Source organism: Molothrus ater, chromosome 27, assembly GCF_012460135.2.
Source record: "Molothrus ater isolate BHLD 08-10-18 breed brown headed cowbird chromosome 27, BPBGC_Mater_1.1, whole genome shotgun sequence".
Taxonomy (NCBI): Eukaryota; Metazoa; Chordata; class Aves; order Passeriformes; family Icteridae; genus Molothrus; species Molothrus ater.
Window position 1 is genome coordinate 2,454,072 of NC_050504.2, and position 26,043 is coordinate 2,480,114.

Here is a 26,043-nt window from a genome sequence, read left to right on the forward strand (position 1 = left end):
CCTGCAGGAGCTCCCCACTCCTTGAGCCCAGAGCAGGAGCAGCAGCCCCTCAGCCAGGGGCTTGTCCTTGCAGCTCCAGCAGTGCCCTTGGGGCTGCAATCAGATCCTGGCAGTTCTTCCCTTCAGGCTCTGCCTGCATCCTCCTGGCATTCAGCAGCTTCTGCTGGGCCCTGGGTGCCCAGTGCTGCCAGGAGCTGGGCAAGGTTTTTGTTAGGGCAGGAAATGCTGTGTGAATTTGGATCTGGCAGCTACAGGGTGACCTTTGGCTCAGGGACCAGGCTCACTGTCAGGCCACGTGAGTGCAGCACTGCTGCTGTGCTTTCTGTGCTTTCTGCTGCCTTTCAGCTCATTCCTTGGGGGCTGAGAGCAGCAGCCTGGCTGGGCCTTTGGCAATCTCTGTGTGTCCCTGGCCAGGGGTGACTTTGCCTTCAGGGAGTGCCCAGACCAAGGCTCCTTGCTCTGCCTGTGACTGTGGGATGACTTTGGGATGTTTTAGGGATGCACCCAGTGGCCACACTCCTGCTCCTGTGGCTCCAGCTGCCCTGGCCAGGCTGTGCTGTGCCACTGCAGCCCAGGGAGGCACAGGAGCCGGGACAGGGCTCTGTGTCCCCTCTGCTGCCCCTCTGAGCCCGGCCAAGGCTGGGCAGAGCCTGGGGCAGAGCTGCTGCTCTCAGGAGGCTCCTGGGGCTTTTTGTTAGGGCAGGAAATGCTGTGTGAATACAGACTTCAACAAGGTGACCTTTGGCTCAGGGACCAGGCTCTCCATCCAGCCAAGTGAGTGCTCAGCTTTCCTGGGCCTCCTCTGGCCCAATCCCTTTCCTGTCCCCTGGGGCACCCTGTGGGCTCTGGGGCTCTGTGAGGGACAGAGCAGATTGGCAGCAGAGCACAGAGGCTCCTTCATTCATTGCTGCTGCTGCTGGGAACCTTCAGCAGAGGCTCTGAGATGCTGGCAATGCACAGAAACTCCCCTTGCACAGGGAGCTGCACTTGGAACAAGGGTTCAGGGGTGGATTTTCCCTTCCTCTGGGTACCAGCAGAGCCTCTGAGCCTGTTCAGTCTGACAGCTGTGCCAGGGCTTGGTCCAAAGGCATTTGGGGGCTGACAGGGACAATTTGTGATTTAGTGTGTCCAAAGTGATGCTGTGCACAGAAATCCCCCCTTTCCCTGTGCAAAGGGAGCTGTGCTTTCAGTGGGATCCCACAGACAGCCAGTGGCTGGGGAAACTGGGGTGAAATGCTCAATGTAGTTTCTCTTTCTGTTGGAAAATGTCCTGGATAGTTCATGCTTTGAATCTGTGCAAAGGATTGGACAAACCCAGAGGCAAAACAATTTGCTTTCCTTGCTTTAAAACCTGGGGAATTGAGCTTTCTTCTCTTTGGGGTTTATTTTTTTTTTTTTAATCCTGCAATGATTTTATGTAATTATTCTGGGAGAGGAATGCTGTGGTGTAATGACTGCTCTAGACAGGCTTGAAAGACTGCCTGGCTTCTCTTTGCTTCCCCTGGAAATCCCAGACTGCAGAGCAGCTGAGGCAGAAGGAAAAGCTGGATTAGGCACTGAAACAGCCCCAGCCCCATCTTTCCATGAAGCAGCTGCTGCATTTTTGGGTCTTTCCTCAATGACTGGGGCACACAATATCTGTGGATTTGACTGCTGGCCTGCAGGGTGGTTTTTGTTGGCTCCTTTCTCACTGTGTGAATGATGGCTACAAATTCACCTTTGGGAAAGGGACAAAGCTGCTTGTGAAGCCAAGTAAGAAACAGGTTTATCTGGATTTCCCTCATTGATGGTGGGTTTAGGGTTTGAGCAGCAGAAGGGCTGACGGGGACAATTTGTGATTTATGGGAGCAGGGACAATTTGAGATTTAGGTGAGACAGGGACATTTTCCAATGTAGAGTCTCAATTTTGAGACCATCATATAGATAAGAGCTAATAAATATTTAAAGCCAAACAAGAAATACCATCTCACACATTTAACTCAGGTGAGACAGGGACAATTGGTGCTTTAGGTGAGCCAGGGACATTTTGTGTTTGAGGTGAGCCAGGGACATTTTGTGCTCTCCAGGCTGAGCCTGGAGTGTGGGGCAGGATGGCCCAGCTCAGCAATTGCTGCTTTCCCTTCCTTTCACTGCTTCATTCAACTCTGCTGGGAGAGCCAAATGTGCCTGGCAGGGCTGGGCAGAGCCTGGGGCAGAGCTGCTGCTCTCAGGAGGCTGCTGGGGCTTTTTGTTAGGGCAGGAAATGCTGTGTGAATTTGGATCTGGCAACAACAAGCTGACCTTTGGCTCGGGGACCAGGCTCTCCATCCAGCCCAGTGAGTGCTCAGCTGCCAAAACAAAGGAACACACTCCATTTTCAGAAGGCTTCAAACTGTTTTTATTGTAGCCTGCATGCTTTTTATACATGCTTACAAAGCTCATAAGTTTGCACTTTACTCATTGGTCACCAGAGACAGAGTGCTCATTGGAACAGGCAGTTGCAGGTTTCTCTTATTTATCCTTCTTTCTTTCTTGGTTTCTTGTGTTCTGTGTCTATGTCTTGGTTTTCCTACTTTGGTAGGAAATTCTTTCAGGGGTAAACATGGATCCTCTTCTCAAAATTCTCTCCGGCTCACAGAAGTCACTGTGAAACTTCTTGAACATTCCTGTTCTTCTGCACTTTCAGATCATCCGGAGCAGTCAGGGCTGTGGGATAGAGACAGGGAGGGTTTGTGTTTGCCCAGCTCTGGCAGGGCTGGGCAGAGCCTGGGGCAGAGCTGCTGCTCTCAGGAGGCTGCTGGGGCTTTTTGTTAGGGCAGGAAATGCTGTGTGAATTCAGGCTATGGCTCCAAGCTGACCTTTGGCTCAGGGACCAGGCTCTCCATCCAGCCCAGTGAGTGCTCAGCTTTCTGTGTGTCCTTTGTCCAAAGTCCTGGAGTGTCCCCTGCCGAGTGCTCCACACATCCTTGGTGTGTCTGAGCCACCTTTGTGAGGGCAGGGAGATTTCAGCTGCCATTTCATTGCCTGTGGGTGCTGCAGGGCCATCTCTGGGATGGGAACCTGCAGGAGATCCCCACTCCTTGAGCCCAGAGCAGGAGCAGCAGCCCCTCAGCCAGGGGCTTGTCCTTGCAGCTCCAGCAGTGCCCTTGGGGCTGCAATCAGATCCTGGCAGTTCTTCCCTTCAGGCTCTGCCTGCATCCTCCTGGCATTCAGCAGCTTCTGCTGGGCCCTGGGTGCCCAGTGCTGCCAGGAGCTGGGCAAGGTTTTTGTTAGGGCAGGAAATGCTGTGTGAATACAGGCTTCAACAAGGTGACCTTTGGCTCAGGGACCAGGCTCTCCATCCAGCCCAGTGAGTGCTCAGCTTTCCTGGGCCTCCTCTGGCCCAATCCCTTCCCTGTCCCCTGGGGCACCCTGTGAGCTCTGGGGCTGTGTGAGGGACAGAGCAGATTGGCAGCAGAGCACAGAGGCTCCTTCATTCATTGCTGCTGCTGCTGGGAACCTTCAGCAGAGGCTCTGAGATGCTGGCAATGCACAGAAACTCCCCTTGCACAGGGAGCTGCACTTGGAACAATGGTTCAGGAGTGGATTTTCCCTTCCTCTGGGTACCAGCAGAGCCTCTGAGCCTGTTCAGTCTGACAGCTGTGCCAGGTCTTGGTCCAAAGGCATTTGGGGGCTGACAGGGACAATTTGTGATTTAGTGTGTCCAAAGTGATGCTGTGCACAGAAATCCCCCCTTTCCCTGTGCAAAGGGAGCTGTGCTTTCAGTGGGATCCCACAGCCAGCCAGTGGCTGGGGAAACTGGGGTGAAATGCTCAATGTAGTTTCTCTTTTTGTTGGAAAATGTCCTGGATAATTCATGCTTTGAATCTGTGCAAAGGATTGGACAAACCCAGAGGCAAAACAATTTGCATTCCTTGCTTTAAAACCTGGGGAATTGAGCTTTCTTCTCTTTGGGGTTTATTTATTTATTTTTTTTTAATCCTGCAATGATTTTATGTAATTATTCTGGGAGAGGAATGCTGTGGTGTAATGACTGCTCTAGACAGGCTTGAAAGACTGCCTGGCTTCTCTTTGCTTCCCTGGAAATCCCAGACTGCAGAGCAGCTGAGGCAGAAGGAAAAGCTGGATTAGGCACTGAAACAGCCCCAGCCCCATCTTTCCCTGAAGCAGCTGCTGCATTTTTGGGTCTTTCCTCAATGACTGGGGCACACAATATCTGTGGATTTGACTGCTGGCCTGCAGGGTGGTTTTTGTTGGCTCCTTTCTCACTGTGTGAATGATGGCTACAAATTCACCTTTGGGAAAGGAACAAAGCTGCTTGTGAAACCAAGTAAGAAACAGGTTTATCTGGATTTCCCTCATTGATGGTGGGTTTAGGGTTTGAGCAGCAGAAGGGCTGACAGAGACAATTTGTGATTTATGGGAGCAGGGACAATTTGAGATTTAGGTGAGACAGGGACATTTTCCAATGTAGAGTCTCAATTTTGAGACCATCATATAGATAAGAGCTAATAAATATTTAAAGCCAAACAAGAAATAACATCTCACACATTTATTTCAGGTGAGACAGGGACAATTGGTGCTTTAGGTGAGCCAGGGACGTTTTGTGTTTGAGGTGAGCCAGGGACATTTTGTGCTCTCCAGGCTGAGCCTGGAGTGTGGGGCAGGATGGCCCAGCTCAGCAATTGCTGCTTTCCCTTCCTTTCACTGCTTCATTCAACTCTGCTGGGAGAGCCAAATGTGCCTGGCAGGGCTGGGCAGAGCCTGGGGCAGAGCTGCTGCTCTCAGGAGGCTGCTGGGGCTTTTTGTTAGGGCAGGAAATGCTGTGTGAATTTGGATCTGGCAACAACAAGCTGAACTTTGGCTCAGGGACCAGACTCTCCATCCAGCCAAGTGAGTGCTCAGCTGCCAAAACAAAGGAACACACTCCATTTTCAGAAGGCTTCAAGCTGTTTTTATTGTAGCCTGCATGCTTTTTATACATGCTTACAAAGCTCATAAGTTTGCACTTTACTCATTGGTCATGAGAGACAAAATGCTCATTGGAATAGGCAGTTGCCGGTTTCTCTTATTTATCCTCCTTTCCTCCTTGGTTTCTTGTGTTCTGTGTCTATGTCTTGGTTTTCCTACTTTGATAGGAAATTCTTTCAGGGGTAAACATGGATCCTCCTCTCAAAATTCTCTCTGGCTCACAGAAGTCACTGTGAAACTTCTTGAACATTCCTGTTCTTCTGCACTTTCAGATCATCCGGAGCAGTCAGGGCTGTGGGATAGAGACAGGGAGGGTTTGTGTTTGCCCAGCTCTGGCAGGGCTGGGCAGAGCCTGGGGCAGAGCTGCTGCTCTCAGGAGGCTGCTGGGGCTTTTTGTTAGGGCAGGAAATGCTGTGTGAATTCAGGCTTTGCCTCCAAGCTGACCTTTGGCTCAGGGACCAGGCTCTCCATCCAGCCCAGTGAGTGCTCAGCTTTCTGTGTGTCCTTTGTCCAAAGTCCTGGAGTGTCCCCTGCCGAGTGCTCCACACATCCTTGGTGTGTCTGAGCCACCTTTGTGAGGGCAGGGAGATTTCAGCTGCCATTTCATTGCCTGTGGGTGCTGCAGGGCCGTCTCTGGGATGGGAACCTGCAGGAGATCCCCACTCCTTGAGCCCAGAGCAGGAGCAGCAGCCCCTCAGCCAGGGGCTTGTCCTTGCAGCTCCAGCAGTGCCCTTGGGGCTGCAATCAGATCCTGGCAGTTCTTCCCTTCAGGCTCTGCCTGCATCCTCCTGGCATTCAGCAGCTTCTGCTGGGCCCTGGGTGCCCAGTGCTGCCAGGAGCTGGGCAAGGTTTTTGTTAGGGCAGGAAATGCTGTGTGAATTTTGGATTCAACAAGGTGACCTTTGGCTCAGGGACCAGGCTCTCCATCCAGCCCAGTGAGTGCTCAGCTTTCCTGGGCCTCCTCTGGCCCAATCCCTTCCCTGTCCCCTGGGGCACCCTGTGGGCTCTGGGGCTGTGTGAGGGACAGAGCAGATTGGCAGCAGAGCACAGAGGCTCCTTCATTCATTGCTGCTGCTGCTGGGAACCTTCAGCAGAGGCTCTGAGATGCTGGCAATGCACAGAAACTCCCCTTGCACAAGGAGCTGCACTTGGAACAAGGGTTCAGGAGTGGATTTTCCCTTCTTCTGGGGGGTACCAGCAGAGCCTCTGAGCCTGCTCAGTCTGACAGCTGTGCCAGGGCTTGGTCCAAAGGCATTTGGGGGCTGAGAGGGGCATTTTAGGTGATTTAGGTGAGACAAGGACATTTTTTGATGTATAGTCTCTATTGTGAGACTATAATATAGATAAGAAGTAATAAACATCTAAGGCCAAACAAGAAATGGTTGAGCAATGCTGCCAGGAGGTGGGGAAGGTTTTTGTTAGGGCAGGAAATGCTGTGTGATTTTGGATCTGGCTATGGCAAGCTGACCTTTGGCTCAGGGACCAGACTCTCCATCCAGCCCAGTGAGTGAGCATCTATTGTATTTGTGGGGTGCCGTGATGAAGGAAGGAATGCTGAATCTGACTCCATCAGAAGGCTAATTTATTACTTTATAATACTTTATTATCATGAAGAATACTATACTAAACTATACTAGAGAATATAGACTTGGATACTTACAGAATGCTAAAAAGATAATTATAAAATTTGTGACTCTTTCCAGAGTTCCAGCACAGCTTGGCCCTGATTGGCCAAAGAATCAAAACAACTCACACAGGAATCTAATTAAACAATCACCTGTGGGTGAACAATCTCCAACCTCATTCCACAGGAGCAAAACAGAGGAGAAGCAAATGAGATAAGAATTGTTTTCCTTTTCTCTGAGGCTTCTCAGCTTCCCAGGAGAAAAGTCCTGGGCAAAGGAATTTTTCAGAAAATGTGAATGCCAGAAGCAGCTTTCTGGGAAAGCCTTGCCATGGCTGGCACTTGTCTCTCATGGCTGCCCAAAATTCAGAAAGGCAAAGGGAGCTGCTGCTTTTCATACAGGAGCTGGGAACAGATGTTGCCTTGTGCAGGGAATGGAGCCTGGTGTGTCAGGAAGCTTTGTTGGTGCCTGGAATTGCAGGTGCTTTGTGCTTGAGATCAGGTGCAGGGCTGGCAGAGGAGTTTTTGCAAGGAAATGTGCCAGGGTGTAAATGTGGCAGCCAGAGTCATTTTTGGCAAGGGGACAGTGCTCTCAGTCCTGCCAGGTGAGCAAGCCCTTGGCCTGGGAGGTGGAATTCCTTCATTTCTCTCTTGTTTTTGGTTGTTTGGAGTGGCACAGCCTTGGGAAGCACAATGTTGGCAGCCCTGCCATGGATTTGGGTTTCCCACATGGGCCAAAATTGGGATGTGCCAGACTTGTCTGCCTTTTTCCCCTTGTCATTGTCTGTCTTGTAGAAAGGGAAAAAAAGTCCATATGATATAGATAATAATTGTAACATTTCCTGGTTTATAAGCAGCAGAGGATTGTATCTTTCAAAGTCACAGAATGGTATAAAATAGAAATGGAAAAGGTTATCCAGTCAGTTTTGCTCACAACGTGAAATCCAGCCATACAAAGCGTCTTTCAGGCCTTTATCTGATTTAATTTTAAGTACTTGATGTAATGTGGCTTTTATCACTTGCCATTGGAAACCATCTTTAGTGGTTTTTGTGCTGTGGATGAGGAAGGTTTTCCTTGCAGTGCTGGAACACCCCTGGCACTGCCAAGATGCCTCTTGGAGCTGGGATCTGGGCTGCTGGCAAGGTGCCCTGTGCCAGGGTCCCTGCTCCAGGCTGGCTCCAGGGGGTTCTTCCCTTCCCTTTGCCTTTGCAGGGCAAGCAGCCTTTGGGGCAGGGATCCCAAACTGTCCCCTGGTAACTGCGGGGGAGCTTCTGCCCATCTCTGCCAGGTTTTGTGACCCCAATCCAGTGCAGTTCTCCCCAGGGATTGAACAGAGAAACGGGGTTTGGGCAAAGAGAGGCCAGAGGAGATCTCTGGCAATCTGCTCAGAGCCCCTGGCAGGGGCAGCCCCAGGGCTGAGGGGATCCCAGCCCATTTTGTAATGAGCTCTCACACTGTGTGTCCTCTGCAAACTGGGGAAAACCAGTCTGGGGGAGTGGAACCAGACTTCTCATTGCCCCAGGTGAGTTGTCTCCCCTCTGAGCCAAGGTGGACCCAACAATGTAGACATTGACACAGACAATGCTGAGCTGCACCAAGTACAGTGGATTTGTGGAGAAATTTGAGCTGGTTTTAGTGTTCTGAGGAAAGAAGTGGGAGACTTTGTGCTTATCCAGTGTGTTCTGGAAATGTGTGACTGCTGGGGAAAATCATTATTGGAAAAGTGACAACATGTAGGTGAAATGCAAGAGCAGGGATGTGTAAGACTAAATAAGATTTCTGAGATTTGGGACACTGAGATTTTCAGTCCACTCAAAAATAGGGGTAATGTTTGCAAAGGAAGATCAAAATGCAGTTCAGGCTGTTGCAGCAGCTCTAGCAGTGACCTCTGGGTTACTGCTGGGAGCTGTAGAACTGGAGCCACAACCCAGAGAGAGAAATGGGAATGACACGAGCTGTGGATGTTTCCTGTTAGTTGTGGGGATTGAGAGGATGTGTTTGGACACTCCTTGCTAAATTTAATGGTTTAGGGGTGAACATAGCACTGCTGGGGTATGGGCTGGACTTCATGTTCTTGGAGGGCTTTTCCAAACGTGTGGTGGTGTTTGCAGGGGTCCTGGGATGAGGGAAGAGATGAGAATCTTGACTCCATGTTTCAGAAGGCTGATTTATTATTTTATGATATATATTATATTAAAAGAAAATGATATACTAAAACTATACTAAAAGACTAGAAGAAAGGATTTCATCAGAAGGCTAGCAAGGAAAGGAATGGAATGGTAATAAAATCTTGTGACTGACCAGAGAGTCTGAGACAGCTGGACTGGGATTGGCCATTAATTAAGAACAACCACATGAGACCAATCAAAGGTGCACCTGTTGCATTCCACAGCAGCAGATAATTATTGTTTACATTTCCTTTCTGAGTCCTCTCAGCTTCTCAGGAGAAAAGATCCTAGCAAAGGATTTTTCAGAAAATACGTCTGTGACACAACCTGACCAATTTTGCTTGAGATCAGGTGCAGGGCTGGCAGAGGAGTTTTTGCAAGGAAATGTGCCAGGGTGTAAATGTGGCAGCCAGAGTCATTTTTGGCAAGGGGACAGTGCTCTCAGTCCTGCCAGGTGAGCAAGCCCTTGGCCTGGGAGGTGGAATTTCTTCATTTCTCTCTTGTTTTTGGTTGTTTGGAGTGGCACAGCTTTGGGAAGCACAATGTTGGCAGCCCTGCCATGGATTTGGGTTTCCCACATGGGCCAAAATTGGGATTGGGAGGATGTGTTTGGACACCCCCTGCTAAATTTAATGGTTTAGGGGTGAACCTGGCACTGCTGGGGTATGGGTTGGGCTTCATGGTCTTGGAGGGCTTTTCCAACCTGAACACTTACAGGTTGCTAAGATTCCAAGTGTGAATCATTACAACATGAAGTGCAGCCTGCACTTCATGATGGAGGGGGGACATTGCAAGAAGAGAGAGCAGGAAGGTGACACAGCCTGGTGGGATTCAACAGCAGCAGTCAGGAGGCTCCAAACACAGCCTGGGAGGTTGTGTGTGCACACAGGGATGGACACAGGTGCTGCTGCTGCCCGGAGAGAGAGGACAGAGCACACAGATGATGAATTAAGCAGGCAGAGGAATGGGGCTGAAGGAAGGGCTGATTTATGCTGAGGTGGTAGAGGTTCACCAGTAATGGTGAACATCACTGGATCACCAGCCAGTAATGTTTGGTGAGCATGTGTGGAGCTGCTGGAGGGCAGGAGGGCTCTGCAGAGGGATCTGGACAGGCTGGATAGATGAGCCAGGTACAAAAAGTTGAGGTTTTGGTTACAATGCATTATTTACTTTTCTTTGCTGAGCATCTCCATACAGTAGAACCAATCTATACCTTAACTTTTATCTATAGCCTATCATAACTACTGTAATTACCATATTCACGTAACTATTCTCCAATCACTCAAAGTTAGTACATCACAGTTTAAGCTGGAAGTTGTTTTTCAGTTTTCTTGCAGTGGAAAATTCTGAGACCTTTTTTCTACTTGCCACATCGGCAGGCTTGTTTGCCTGTGCTGTCTTTGTGCTTGGTAAAAACATCTTCTTGTTTGGGGTGGGTTTATCCTTTGCTCTAAGTCATAAAAACCCCTGGGCTGGATTGGGAATGGTGTGGCCAGCAGGAGCAGGGCAGTGATTCTTCCCCTGTGCTCATCAGTGATTGGGGAGCACCTCGAGTGCTTTGTCCAGTTCTGGGCCCCCAATTTAGAAAGGACATTGAGGGGCTGGAATGTGTCCGGAGAAGGGCAACAAGGCTGGGGAGGGGTCTGGAACACAAGTCCTGTGAGGAACTTGTGTTTGTTTATCCTGGAGAAAAGGAGGCTCAGGGGAGACCTCATCACTCTCCACAACTCCCTGACAGGAGGGTGCAGCCAGGTGGGGTCAGGCTCTGTTCCCAGGTGACCACAGACAGAAAGAGAGGACACTGCCGTAAGCTGCACGAGGAGAAGTTCAGGTTGGACATCAGCAAAAAATTCTTCACTGAAAGAAGAAAAATTCTTCACTGATTGAGCACAGGAATTGTCTGCCCAGGGAGAGGGTGGTGTCACCATCCCTGGAGGGTTTAACAAAGCCTGGATGGGCACTCAGTGCCAGGGTTTAGTCCATGAAGAGGTGTTGGGCCACAGGTTGGACTTGATGATCTCAAAGGTCTTTTCCAACCTAATTTATTCTGTCCTTCTGTGAGCTGCTTCCAACAAAACCTTGCCATCTTCTCCAGCCTTCACCCAGCACACACCCATCCCAGGGCACCATTTTGCAAAGGGCTGTGTCACAGTGTAATTCTGGGAGTTATGGCAAGTTTACCTTTGGAGCTGGAACCAAACTGGTGGTTTCTCCAGGTATGTCTGAATTCAGGTAGAATCCAGGTAGAATGCATGTAGAATCCAGGTAGAATAAGTTCTTCTTTCAGCTCACCAATTATTTTGCCTATTTTGCTGCCCTATAATATTTTAGCACCAGGATGATGAATTTTCAGTTGGTGTTAAATTATTTCCATGGCTGCAAGGATATTTTCCCCTCTCTGCTCCTGAGAATGAACATGGCAGAGGTTTTACATGTGCAAGAGGATTTGTCTTGGGAATTTTTCAACAGGAGCTGGGCTCCTACATCAATTTCCTCAAGCAGAGGAGAAGTGAAATGGTGAAAACCAGCACAGCCCAGCAAAATGCAGAGGGGTGAAGCTGGTTTCAGAGGGTGGTGTCACCATCCCTGGAGCCTTTAACAAAGCCTGAATGGGCACTCAGTGCCCGGGTTTAGCTCATGAGGGGATGTTGGCTCACAGGTTGGACTTGATGATCTCAAAGGTCTTTTCCAACCTAATTTATTCTGTCCTTCTGTGAGCTGCTTCCAACAAAACCTTGCCATCTTCTCCAGCCTTCACCCAGCACGCACCCACCCAGGGCACCATTTTGCAAAGGGCTGTGTCACAGTGTAATTCTGGGAATTATGGCAAGTTTACCTTTGGAGCTGGAACCAAACTGGTGGTTTCTCCAGGTATGTCTGAATCCAGGTAGAATCCAGGTAGAATTCATGTAGAATTCAGGTACAAGTTCTTCTTTCAGCTGATAAATTATTTTGCCTATTTTGCCCCCCCACAATATTTTAGCAACAGGACAATGAATTTTCAGATGGTATTCAGAACAAGTGATTTCCATGGCTTCAAGGATATTTTCCCCTCTCTGTTCCTGAGAATGAACATGGCAGAGGTGTTACAGGTGAAGAGGATTTGTCATGGGCATTTTTCAACAGTAACTGGGCTCCTCAAGCAGAGGAGAAGTGAAATGGTGAAAACCAGCACAGCCCAGCAAAATGCAGAGGGGTGAAGCTGGTTTCAGAGGGTGGTGTCACCATCCCTGGAGGCTTTAACAAAGCCTGGTTGGGCACTCAGTGCCAGGGTTTAGTCCATGAAGAGGTGTTGGCTCATAGGTTGGATTTGATGATCTCAAAGGTCTTTTCCAACCTAATTTATTCTGTCATTCTGTGAGCTGATTCCAACAAAACCTTGCCATCTTCTCCAGCCTTCACCCAGCACACACCCATCCCAGGGCACCATTTTGCAAAGGGCTGTGTCACAGTGTAATTCTGGGACTTATGGCAAGTTTACCTTTGGAGCTGGAACCAAACTGGTGGTTTCTCCAGGTATGTCTGAATCCAGGTAGAATTCAGGTAGAATTCAGTAGAAATTCTGCTTTCAGCTGACAAATTATTTTGCCGCCCCACAATATTTTAGCACCAGGACAATGAATTTTCAGTTGGTGTTCAGAGCAAGTGATTTCCATGGCTTCAAGGATATTCTCCCTTCTCTGTTCCTGAGAATGAACATGGCAGAGGTTTTAGATGTGCAAGAGGATTTGTCTTGGGAATTTTTCAACAGGAGTTGGGCTCCTACATCAATTTCCTCAAGCAGAGGAGAAGAGAAACTGTGAGAGTCCGCACAGCCCAGCAAAATGCAGAGGGGTGAAGCTGGTTTCAGAGGGTGGTGTCACCATCCCTGGAGGCTTTAACAAAGCCTGGTTGGGCACTCAGTGCCAGGGTTTAGTCCATGAAGAGGTGTTGGCTCATAGGTTGGACTTGACGATCTCAAAGATCTTTTCCAACCTAATTTATTCTGTCATTCTGTGAGCTGATTCCAACAAAACCTTGCCATGTTCTCCAGCCTTCACCCAGCACGCACCCATCCCAGGGCACCATTTTGCAAAGGGCTGTGTCACAGTGTAATTCTGGGAATTACAACAAGCTTACCTTTGGAACTGGAACCAAACTGGTGGTTTCTCCAGGTATGTCTGAATTCAGGTAGAATCCAGGTAGAATTCAGGTAGAATAAGTTCTTCTTTCAGCTCACCAATTATTTTGCCTATTTTGCCACCCCACAATATTTTAGTAACAGGACAATGAATTTTCAGATGGTATTCAGAGCAAGTGATTTCCATGGCTGCAAGGATATTCTCCCCTCTCTGCTTCTGAGAATGAACATGGCAGAGGTTTTACATGTGCAAGAGGATTTGTCTTGGAAATTCAACAGTAACTGGGCTCCTCAAGCAGAGGAGAAGGGAAATGGTGAAAACCAGCACAGCCCAGCAAAATGCAGAGGGGTGAAGCTGGTTTCAGAGGGTGGTGTCACCATCCCTGGAGGCTTTAACAAAGCCTGGATTGGCACTCAGTGCCAGGGTTTAACTCATGAGGAGATGTTGGCTCATAGGTTGGACTTGATGATCTCAAAGGTCTTTTCCAACCTAATTTATTCTGTCCTTCTGTGAGCTGCTTCCAACAAAACCTTGCCATCTTCTCCAGCCTTCACCCAGCACGCACCCACCCCAGGGCACCATTTTGCAAAGGGCTGTGTCACAGTGTAATTCTGGGAGTTACAACAAGCTTACCTTTGGAGCTGGAACCAAACTGGTGGTTTCTCCAGGTATGTCTGAATTCAGGTAGAATCCACGTAGAATAAGTTCTTCTTTCAGCTGATAAATTATTTTGCCTATTTTGCCACCCCACAATATTTTAGCAACAGGACAATGAATTTTCAGATGGTATTCAGAGCAAGTGATTTCCATGGCTGCAAGGATATTTTCCCCTCTCTGCTCCTGAGAATGAACGTGACAGAGGTTTTACATGTGCAAGAGGATTTGTCTTGGAAATTCAACAGGAACTAGGCTCCTACATCAGTCTCCTCAAGCAGAGGAGAATTGAAATGGTGAAAACCATCACAGCGCAGCAAAATGCAGAGGGGTGAAGCTGGTTTCAGAGGGTGGTGTCACCATCCCTGGAGGCTTTAACAAAGCCTGGATGGGCACTCAGTGCCAGGGTTTAGTCCATGAAGAGGTGTTGGCTCATAGGTTGGACTTGATGATCTCAAAGATCTTTTCCAACCTAATTTATTCTGTCATTCTGTGAGCTGCTTCCAACAAAACCTTGCCATGTTCTCCAGCCTTAACCCAGCACACACCCATCCCAGGGCACCATTTTGCAAAGGGCTGTGTCACAGTGTAATTCTGGGAATTATGGCAAGCTTACCTTTGGAGCTGGAACCAAACTGGTGGTTTCTCCAGGTATGTCTGAATCCAGGTAGAATCCAGGTAGAATTCAGGTAGAATTCAGTAGAAATTCTTCTTTCAGCTGACAAATTATTTTGCCGCCCCACAATATTTTAGCACCAGGACAATGAATTTTCAGATGGTATTCAGAGCAAGTGATTTCCATGGCTGCAAGGATATTCTCCCCTCTCTGCTTCTAAGAATGAACATGGCAGAGGTTTTAGATGTGCAAGAGGATTTGTCTTGGGAATTTGTCAAGCAGAGGAGAAGTGAAATGGTGAAAACCAGCGCAGACCAGCAAAATGCAGAGGGGTGAAACTGCTTCCATAAAGCTGTAGGAGGTAAAAAGGACTTTTCTTGTATGTGGATAGAAATATTTGGAGATAACCAGGCTCATAATGTATTTGGACATAAAAAATGCACATATTGGGTCAGTGATGTGGAGATCCTTGAGCTGTAACAGTGGAGGTGGGTTTCTGTTTATAAACGGAATATAAAGAGCATATAATTCTATAAACACAAGGTAGGGAGCTCAGGAGTGACACCAGGTTGATGTCACAGCCAGCTTGTGTTGATTTACCTTGTCCTGCAACATCCAGGTGAAACTTGGAGCACATTTAGAAGTGAGTGGAACTGGTGGAGAGCAGCAGGACCAGCCTTAAAACTGAGGGTGGGAGAAATATTTGGATAGAGGGGAAATAGGGCAAGAAGCAAAGTTAATTACTGAATGGCTTTAGTGGAGGGATGGAAAAGTGACCCTTACCTCATATATTTTTTTCCTGGAGAAAAAAGGATGGATAGAAAAGTGTGTTTTGACTGTGGCTGCCACAAATGTATGAAAAAAAAAATTCCCCCAAAATCCTACACCTCTTCTCTTGTTTGAAACCCTTTGTAAAAGGGAAAGAAAGTCACACTTGCCAAGATATTGATATTTGTTGTAAATATACAGAAATTTGGAAAATTTCTTTAAAATATATTTAGGATTGTTTAATATCTAAATTGAGTGAGTTTACTCCTGAAAAGTAATGTTTCCATTTTTTTTTAAATGGCAGTGATTCTAAAATCAACTCATGGCATGATTTTATTCTGAAAGTTAAAAAACAACAACATAGGGAAAGAATTCCTTCTGGAAACCTGTGAGGAAAGTAATTTTATTTTAAATGACCCTCCTGACCCTCTTCAAAAACATCTGAGAGAAATGGGAATCTCAAGTTTACATGGAGCCATCAGCAAGCTAAAGGAGCCATAAATCAGAGCTCTGAGTTCATGTAGGTGTCTCCAGATTTACCATTGTGGTAAATTTACCATAGATTTACCATATCTGTGTCCAGCTGCTCCAGAGTCCCACTGGGGGAACGTGCCTAACATATCCTGAAACCTCAGGGTTCAGTGGCAGAATGAGCAATGAAATTGCTCAAAGAAATTGCTCACCAAAAAGAGTTTTTTACTCAAAAACTTAAATGGCAGCTTTATTGGAATCACTCTGGACTAATTCAGATGGCAAATCCAAGAGAATGGGATGATGGAGGTTTCACTGCACCATCAGTCCCTAGGCGATCTGTGCAGTAAAACAAATAAATAAGTTTAAATAAACTAAAATATGTAAATAAATACATTTTAATTTTTTTTAGTAAATAAATTGTTTTTTGATAGAGGAATCTGACTGGCAGAATAAATAAATGAGGAATAAGATGGAGAATAGGAGTTGTGGTGCAGGTGGCTTTCTGGAAACAGTGGGACAAATATGATTGAGGGAATATTAAGGAGAGTGTGTTTGGGAGAGCAAAATGCAAAATACCACATGAAAAGAAAGTCAGGAGGTGGAAAAGTCCCAGGTAGATGGATCTGTGCGTTCACAGAGATAAACAGGATTTTTTTGGTGGAGCATTTAATTGTTGAATGCTCCATTTAATGCTGTTCTGGATATTGTAGAGGCCTTTGCTATTGTGTAACTCTAGGGGTAATTACAAATTCACATTTGGATCTGGGACGAGACTTCTGGTTTTGCCAGGTACATTTACCCTGATTTTTTTACTAATTTTCAAGTTTGTTAATACAGACCAAGATCTGGGGAATGGCAGCTGTCAAGGGCATTGCCCACCTCTAAACCTCAGGAGGACATTGCTATGATGTCCCTTCTGCTCCCTTCAACAATGTTAAGAAAATATTTTGGGGGTCAGAAGGAGCAATTCTGCCTATCTAATCCACTCTCTGAGATGGATTAACCCAGCTGTGTGACAATTTCAAAACAAAAAGACTTCAAGTGGCTGCTCAGGAACCTCCTGAGACCCTTTGTCATTTCCACAGCCTGCTCTTCCACATGGAAGGCTTTATCCTTATCCTTTATCCATCTTTATCCTTCAGTAAAGATGAAATTGGGCAGCATGGAAAGCTCAGAGCATCATTATTTACTTCTCACTTTCCTGTAAAGAGAGGTGATAAATAGAGGTGATAAATAAACAGCATCTCCAGCACAGGCGCTAGTTCATCAAGCCAGAATAACAGGTCACAAGGCTGTGGTTAAAGTAAATGGTTTTTTACCAAAATTATCTCAAACCTTCATAGCAGTGGGCAAACAAACTGAGGAACTTACAGGAACTGAACTGCAGCACCAGAGCAGAGGCAGCCACCACTCTGAGTAAGAACAGGAAACTAATATTTTGCAAAAGTGCTGAAGCTTCCTGTGAAAAACAAGACTTTATTGGTTTGTGTGTTCAAGATCAAAGTATTGCACAGATTGAAAAGGAGAAAAACACCCTAATTTGGAGTGAGGTAGATATTTATCTCTTCAGAAAGCACAGTACTGGTGATGAGAGAGAAAGAGAGCAGCCTGACAAATTCCTCCTCTTCTCTTTCATTTACATGTACCCCATGGCAGTGATCTACCCTGGCTCATCTGTGTTTTATACAGGCATTTATCATCAAACTTTTTACAAGCTCCTGCCTTCCTCTCCCTAACAAACAGTCAAAAAATTTCCAAAAACCAAGTGGGAGCAGGGGAGGTGAGGGAGTTCCCAGCAGACATCAGGCTGGGATGATTTTAGGCCATGATTTAGACTGTCACCAGGCCAGGTCTAAATCATGGCCTAAAATCATCCCTGAATCATTCCTGGCCTTTACAGATGCTCCAGGAATTCTGCCTGGCCTCTCTGTGTCTCCCACACAACAGAAGCAGCTTCTGCACCATCTGCTGTAGATGCTTTGGCTCTCTAAAAGTGTCCTGGCACAAGATCCCAGTGATCAGGCAGCTTCCCACTGGAATTACGGAGAATCTCCAGCCCAGGGGCTCTCTCCACTGTCACACACACCCCTGGTGCACCCAGGCCATGGTGACAGAATCCAGTGAGTTGTCCCCAAGAGGAATGGCTGGGTTGGGTATGGACATCCAGGTGTGGATGTCCATGAGCCTTTTCAGGTGTTCCAGGGATTCTGTTTGGCCTCTGTGTGTCCCACACAATAGAAGTGTCACAGACATCCTTTATGAAAAATCCTTTCCTTGGGATTTTTCCTCCTGAGAAGCTGAGAGGCCTCAGGAACAAAATGTAACCAATGGTTATCTGCTGCTGTGGAATGCAACAGGTGCATCTGGGATGGGTCTCATGTGGTTGTTTCTAATTAATGGTCAATCACAGCCCAGCTGGCTCAGACTCTCTGTCCCAGACACAAGCTTTTGTTATCATTCCTTCTTTTTCTATTCTTAGCCAGCCTTCTGAGGAAATCCTTTCTTCTATTCTTTTAGAATAGTTTTAATATAATATATATCATAAAATAATAAATCAGCCTTCTGAAACGTGGAGTCAGATCCTCTTCCCTCATCCTCAGGCCCCTGTGAACACGGTCACACAGAAGCAGCTTCTGCATCATCTGCTGTAGATGTTTTGGCTCTCTAAAGGTGTCCTGGCACAAAATCCCAATGATCAGGCAGCTTCCCACTGGAATAATGGAGAATCCTGCATTTCCAAGTGGCTGTATGTAAGATTGTAGGAACTATGGATGTGTAATCTGACCTAAATCTTCTTTTCTCCTCTTTGCAGAAGTGACTCCATCTCCCTCGGTCTACAGGCTGACCTCCAAAGATGCCCAGGGTCTGGAAATGTGCCTCATCACAGATTACTCCCCTGAGAAGCTCACTCTGAGCTCAGCTGAGCAGCAGACATCTGCAGTGGTGGGGGTGGCCACTGATGGGGACAGTGAGGAGTCCAGCTACCTGTCCACCTACTGGGCCACGAGGGATCAGCTGCACTGTGCTGCCAGCCACGAGGGCTTTGGAGAGCTGGAGGGAGAGGACCCTGAGAGTGGTGAGGGCATTTCTGGGGCTGTCAGCAGGGTTGAGCTGCTCTGTGCTCCCACAGGACAGGGGAATGTTGCTTTGTTGCCTCTTTCCTTGCGAGATTAATCCATTTTCTGACCCAGATATGGGGTAACTGAGAGGTGTTTTAAAAGCTTTTATTCTATTTTCAGTCTCATGTGAAGGGTGAGACAATACAGATGTTATAATTCACATTATGACAATCAGAAGCTAATTATTTCCTAATTATAATACATTATAAGTGTTTCTTGGCCTATCAGCTTTTGCCACACCACACTCATTGTAGTAAGACCCACAAAGGGTAATTTTAGATTATTTGCTTAAATGCCTTAAAGCAAATAATCTAAAATTACCCCTCGTGGTTCCTACTACAATATATCTTTCATAGTTCTATTTCTGTAAAGTATCCAGTCTTTTTTGTAAGGCCACCTTTTGGAACTTGTTTGGAGAATTTTCTATAAATTCATTTCCTGCACTGTAAGCCTCTGGCAAGCAATAGTTCCTTCTCCCAAGAAACTTAAGTATTACTTAATCTCTCAAGGCTGAATTGGGATTTTTCAGCCTGGAAAAGGGAAACATGATAAGCATTTCTTGGGGAATCAGGTTTTTGCCGCACCATGCTGTAAATGCCTTAAATCCAATAATCTAAAATTACCCCTCGTGGGTCCCACTACAATGCATCTTTCATAGTTCTATTTCTCCAAAGTATCTAATCTTATTTATAAAACCATCCTTTGAAACTTGTTTCCAGTTCCATTTCTCTCTCAGCAATGTCTGTCCTGTTCCATGGCATTTCCAAGTCACCATTTCTCATCTCCAGGTTTGCACACAGATTCCCACTGTGTGAGCCTTCTGCCAGGCTTGGAGAATTCCCTACAAATCCATTTCCCACATTTCCCCCTCTCTCGTGAACAGAAAAAGCTTTTTTGATGGTTTTGATTATTGTCTCTCCTTTGTTTATTGTCTCTCCTTTTTTTATTGTTTCCCCTTCCTCCTTGGTGGAAACAGGATTAAGGATCAGCAGACTGGTACAGTCATAGCAGAACACACTGTGGGGGGATAGAAAGCTTGAAATTCCTTTGTCCAAAGGGACTTTGAAGTTTAATTAGATCATGTTTTATGCTTGCCCTGAAAAAAAAAAAAAAGAGAAAAGAGTGTTTATGGGAGGGTTTGTTGGCCAGAAATCCTAATTTAGTCCTTCTAAGCAGAGCTATCACCATAGACCTCTGAAGAAGTATATTTTTGTTATTAATCAAATTTATTGTCCCTCTCTGCAGGTGCCAGTGCTGTCTGTGTCACAGGGCTGTCCCTCCACTTCAGGACAGGTATGTAACACAGCATTTTAGGAGAAAAGTTTGCCCTGACTAAAGTAAATGTCTTTCTGTCACCATTGAGTCAGGGATGACGCAGAGTTGTACCAAAAGGCAAAATCCCATTTATTTGATCCTCTCCCCTTTCATACCTTAGTTAGCTACAGGTGGAACTGATTGGTCATTTAATCAACAGTGTGGAAAGCCAGGGCAGCCAGGGAATATTTCTGTGTCTGCTCTGGGCTGCCCCAGGGGAGCACTGACTCTGACCCTCATGCATGGAGAAAGTTTCCTGAACGTCAACATGGACTGGGAATCCACAAAAGTGTGAAACAGATTACAGAGAGCAGTGTTGGTGCATCACTTGGTGAGAAATTGAGGTTTTGGGGTTTTTAGTGTGCTGTGGATGGAAGCAAGATGGAGGGCACAGGGTGTTGTCCTGGGTTTCTTCTTCAGGGGTTTGGGTGGCATTTTGTAATTGGGCAGAAAAGTCCACATTGGGATCAGTTATTGGGTTAAAAGGGAAAATAATCGAGGTGTTGGGTCTTAATTGGACAGTTTAGTCTTAAAAGACCTTGGAACAAGAGACTGTTGGCCTTTTAGTGCTTTGCTAATGAAAAGCTGCCGAGCTCACAGTAGTGAGACTGTTTTACTGATAAGAAATAATAAACACTTGAGTTTGAACATTTAATACCATCTCAAGTGCCTTCAATCCTTTCCCAGAGAAACCAATAAATACATTTCACATGATTGGCTAGTTAACAAGACACGCATTTGTAAACAACCTTATGAGGAAAACAGCAAAACAGATTGTTAAAAATCACCACCTGCAGATTGTTTCATATCTGACTATCACTGCTTATCCCCAGCTCCCTAAAGCTTCCCAGGGCCAATTCATGGGAAATTATTATATACATAATATAATATATTATATAAACTTTATATATACATAAAAATATATATAATATAATATAATATAATATAATGTAATATAATATAATATAATGTAATATAATATAATAAATATAATATAATAATATAATATAATATATTTTAAATATATTTATACATAATATAATTTTTAAATATATGTTAATATAATATAATATAATATAATATAATATAATATAATATAATATAATATAATATAATATAATATAATATAATATAATATAATATAATATAATATAATATAATATAATATAATATAATATAATCTGGCTTTCTCTCTCTCTGACCAGACTTCTCTCTCTCTCTCTCATCTTCCCAAGTTTTTGCTGGTTTTCCCTGCTTGCCGAATTCTTTCTGAAGCAGCAAAATGACAGAAAATTTCCCCAAAAGGGCCCCCAGAGGTTTTAAACATCAAGGCTGAAAGTTGTGGTGTTCGTGCAGCCTTGCTGATCCAAGCTGATAATTTTATGCAGTGTAGTCATGCTCTTGCTCTGACTCACCACAGAGCTGCTGCTGCTGCTGCTGCAGGTTTAAAATCTTGAGAAAAACATCATTCTGCTGCCCACCCCAGAGTGGCTCCAGGTTCTGCTCTGAGTCAGCACCGCTGCATTTCAGCTTTCAGAGGAGCTGGGTTATTTTGGGTGCACAAACACCTCGTGGAACGGCAGCTCGCAGGTGGTTTCTGTGCTCAGGGGTCGCTGAGGGCTCTGGGGATGCTCACAGTTCAGTCCCAGAGAGAGAAAAGCCAGATCAACTTTCCCAGGAATTGTTCTGGGGAGTTTTGAGAAGGCTGAGAGAAAGAACTGAAACAATCTTGCAGCCGGTGTTTGGAACAGTTGATTTCTCATAAGATGTTTACCAAAGGCTGTCTTCTTAATTAGCCAAGGGTGTTGATTAAATGACCAGTCAGGTCCACCTGTATCAGAATGGTGTATAAAAGAATGGATTTCTAATGAAAAATGTATAAAAGAATGGGTTTCTAATGAAAAATGTATAAAAGAATGGATTTCTAATGAAAAATGTATAAAAGAATGGGTTTCTAATGAAAATGTGTAAAAGAATGGGTTTCTAATGGAGAATATATATATAAAAGAAATATATTAAATAATATATTAATAATATTATTTAATATATATTAATATATTTAATATTAATATATTAATATTATATATTATTATATTATATTAACATTATATATAATAATTATATATTCATTGTTAATATATTTATTATATTTAATATATTTAATATTATATATAAAAGAAATATATTAAATAATATTATATTAATATATAATAAATATTTATAAAAGAATATATATATAAAAGAAATATATATATAAAAGAATATATATAAAAGAAATAGAATATATTTCTTTTATATATTTAAAAGAAATATATAAAAGAAATAGAATATATTTCTTTTATATTATTATATAAATTATATCTTTAAATATTATATAATTATATATTTATATATTATATCATGTATCTTTATACAATATATATTTTTCTATCATATACAATATACATTTATATTATTTTCAAATACTAATGGTTTTGTAACTTCAGATTAATATAAAATTCAAATAAGATTGTGTTGTATGATTAAAATCCGAATTGTTTTCCCCCTGCCCATCTTCAAAAAAATTTAGCAGGGGGAAGGAGGGCTGCCCCAGCATCCTGGGTTCACAGTGCACAGTATTTAAAACCAGAGTGGCTTATTGGATAATTAAGTGGATATTGAATGGAAGAAATTAAAGTTTCTGAGTCCTCCTCCCTCTCTCATTTCCTGCCCGACCAGCTGACTCCATGACACAATGGAACAACTTGGTTAAAAAGAGCTTTTAAGTCCTCTTAAAAGGACTTAAAATGTGGGACACGAGGATGTCTCAGTGCTCTTTCAACTCTCATTTTCTGGTTTATTTTTTCCAGATGAGCACTTGAACACCATGTCTTTGTCACAGCTGGGCCTCAAAATCGTTTTAATGAAAGGAATCATTTTTAACGTGCTGATGACCGTGCTTGTGTGGAAGAAAAAAAAGGTGAGGATGCTTGGAGGGGGGGGATCAGAAAACATCTGGATTGGTTCTTCAGCTGTGAATGCTCCTTCCCTCTGGAACAGCTATTTTTGCAGGCTATCCAGACTTCTTTTGTCTGCCAGCAGTAAAATCCCTCCCCTCCTCTGGCCACACCATTCTCACCCACCCCTCAAGTGCTCTTCCTGGTCCATAAGAAAATATTTTCCCTTTCGAGACATTTCTCCCTTCTGTTGGTGCATCCATCCCTTCCCTTGCCTGCATTCACCCATCAGATTTCTCCCCTCACCTGTCTCCAGCTGGGACAGCTCAATGATTATTGACTTTAATATAAATTCTAATATATCAGCTTTCCCCAGCGTCTGTTTTACTCTTGCCTGGACACTTCAGCTCTGCAGTTGTGCAGCTGTCACCTAAATAATGATTTAACAAACCTTTGTTTTTGTTACAGGACTGAGAGGAACCAGCTGGGGCAGTCCTGAAGTGCCAAACCCATCAGCTTTGAGAGAGCATCGGGAGCAAGAGGGAGCCCAGGGAAATTCCTTGTGCAAGGGACACCCCCCTGCTGCTCTTACACATCACACCAGCCATCTGATTCTAAATTGCTTCATTTGCATTGCTAGAAAAGTGCTCAAAATGAAAGATTTCCAGCGTTCTGCCCCCTAGATATCTGGGTCATTCACCATAAAGTGCCTCCTTTGCATGAAGCACACTTTGCTATAATTTTACATTGCCATTAAAATGACAGCTTCTGCCTGGAGCAGTGCTGTGTGTTAAAAACTGCAAGCTAAATATCACCTGAGTGGGAATTTTTCCTATTTTGGTAGCTTTAGGGTGCACCCCCAGAAACCTTTCCAGGTGCAAAAGAAACCCTTTGAAAAGAGAAGGGAGGCTGACTCAGGATGCACTGTCCTGCCACCCTTTGCTAGATCAGAGCAAAATATCCCATTTTTTCCCTAAAGGATGAGCTGCAGGTTTCCCAGAAGTCTCAAATTCAGTGAAATTGGGACTTCAATATCACGGAAAAAAAAAAAAAAAAGTATTTTTTTTATTATTTTTTAAAGTCTATCTGACCATAATATCTTGATTTAAACCAGTTTAAGATGCTTTGTGTTTAGTAAAAATACAAACCACTTTTGTTCTTTTTGTTTACTTCTAACAACCGGAGATCTCCCAAGCTCTTTTTGTAACAATTGCATAAAAATGTACTGAAATATTTACCTGTCCATGTGTGCCCACCTTGGAACTGTGCTTGCCTGTGGCGTCTGCATGCTGCTAATCCATGAACTGTCCTGGCACCCATGAGATGTCTTGGCATTTCTTGAGGCTGTTATCAAACAATTCTTATAAAAAACGAGAAATTTGTTTGTCTTTTTAATTTGTTGTTTGAGGCATTGCTTCACCCTTCCAGCTGAGCTTTTTTGGGGTGGGAGGGAAGGGATTGGATCCAGCATGGAGGGTGGGAATAAAGTGAATAAAGTCCTTTGGTAGGACATCTGTGCTGTGGGGAGAGAGAAGGGGGAGCCCCTCTGCCCCAAGGGGAGGCTGGGCTGGTTGGAGACAACAAAATCATGGCTTGGTCCCACTCAGGGTCACACTAAAAGAACAGGAGAAAGGATTTCATCAGAAGGCTAGCAAGGAATGGAATGGAATGGAATGGAATGGAATGGAATGGAATGGAATGGAATGGAATGGAATGGAATGGAATGGAATGATGAAATCTTGTGACTGACCAGAGAGTCTGAGACAGCTGGACTGTGATTGGCCATTAATTAAAAACAACCACATGAGCCCAATCAAAGATGCTTTGGGGTGGAGACAACAAAATCATGGCTTGGCCACACTCAGGGTGTGGTGGTGTTTGCAGGGGTCCCAGAACAAGGGAAGAGATGAGAATCTTGACTCCATGTTTCAGAAGGCTGATTTATTATTTTATTATATATATTTTATATTAAAATAAAATTATATACTAAAACTATACTAAAAGAATTGAAGAAAGGATTTCATCAGAAGGCTAGCAAGGAAAAGAATGGAATGATAATAAAATTTGGGACTGACCAGAGTCTGAGACAGCTGGACTGGGATTGGCCATTAATTAGAAACAACCACATGAGCCCAATCCCAGCTGCACCTGGTGCATTCCACAGCAGCAGATAACCATTGTTTATATTTCGTTTCTGAGGCCTGTCAGCTTCTCAGGAGAAAAAGATCCTGGCAAAGGATTTTTCATAGAAAAAACCGTGGTGGTGACACTCAGGGAGCTGGTCACAGGTCCAGCTTGGTGCTGCTGTGGGGTGCACAGGACCCTGAGGGGATCCCTGTGCTGTCCCCCACTCTGGGGGCACCTGCTTTGCAGTGATGACACCAATGGGCCCCCCTTGCCTCCAGGTTCTGTCTGTCCCTGGCAAAGCTGGAGGGGAAATGTTCTTCTTTTGTGACATCAATTTCTGCAACACCTTCTGATGCCTTTAGGACTCCCTAAACACAGAGGCCAGACAAAATCAAGGGAATAAAAAGTGATTCTATTTATTGAAGGGCCTTCGGGTACATTTTGGGCAGAGAAAGCCCCCCCACGTGCTACACCCAAAAATGGACCACGGGTCACAGGTTTTCACACTTTTATAAGTTTGGTCCATTTGCATATTGGGGGTTAATCTTCCAATTACAGCTTCAGCTAATGAAGTCATTTACCCCCAGTTTTCTCCCCCCAACTCACTTTTGTTCACATCTCTCATGGCCTGAGGCAGTGAGGTGTCCTTGATTCCCAGTTGTTGTGTCTGACCAGAATGGGAGAGCAGCAGCTCACACTGGATGATGGAGTTTAGAGTTCTACATTGAAGAACTGCAGGATAGAAATCGGTGAAAAATATAAAAGCTAAAATCCTAAGGTGTCATACTTGAGACAGAGACAACACAAAGCAACACTCCATTTTCAGAAGGCTTCAAACTGATTTTATTATGGCCTGCATGTTTTTATACATTCTTACAAAGCTCATAAGTTTACACTTTACTCATTGGTCACCAGAGACAAACAAAGTGCTCATTGGAACAGGCAGTTGAAGTTTCTCTTATTTTTCCTGCTTTCTTTCTTGGTTTCTGTGTCAGCAACCTTGGTAAGAAATTCTTTCAGGGGTAAACATGGATCCCCTTCTCAGAATTCTCTCTGGCTCACAGAAGTCACTGTGAAACCTCTTCCCCATTCCTGCTCCTCTGCACCTTCAGGTCATCCAGAGCAGTCGGGGCTGTGGGACACAGACAGGGAGGATTTGTGTTTGCCCAGC

General features: G+C 44.9%; 1 protein-coding gene across 1 annotated transcript in view; it reads left to right on the top strand.

The window, feature by feature from the left end:
* Nucleotides 1-24,126, top strand: part of LOC118696794 (M1-specific T cell receptor alpha chain-like) — a 200,181-nt gene extending 176,055 nt beyond the window's left edge. The window contains exons 5-8 of the mRNA XM_054517466.1: nucleotides 18,189-18,452; nucleotides 19,741-19,788; nucleotides 22,659-22,768; nucleotides 23,214-24,126. Coding sequence (XP_054373441.1) covers nucleotides 18,189-18,452; nucleotides 19,741-19,788; nucleotides 22,659-22,768; nucleotides 23,214-23,219 — 428 coding nt within the window. The 3' untranslated portion in view covers nucleotides 23,220-24,126. The remainder of the gene's footprint in view (nucleotides 1-18,188; nucleotides 18,453-19,740; nucleotides 19,789-22,658; nucleotides 22,769-23,213) is intronic.
* Nucleotides 24,127-26,043: the final 1,917 nt, after the last annotated feature.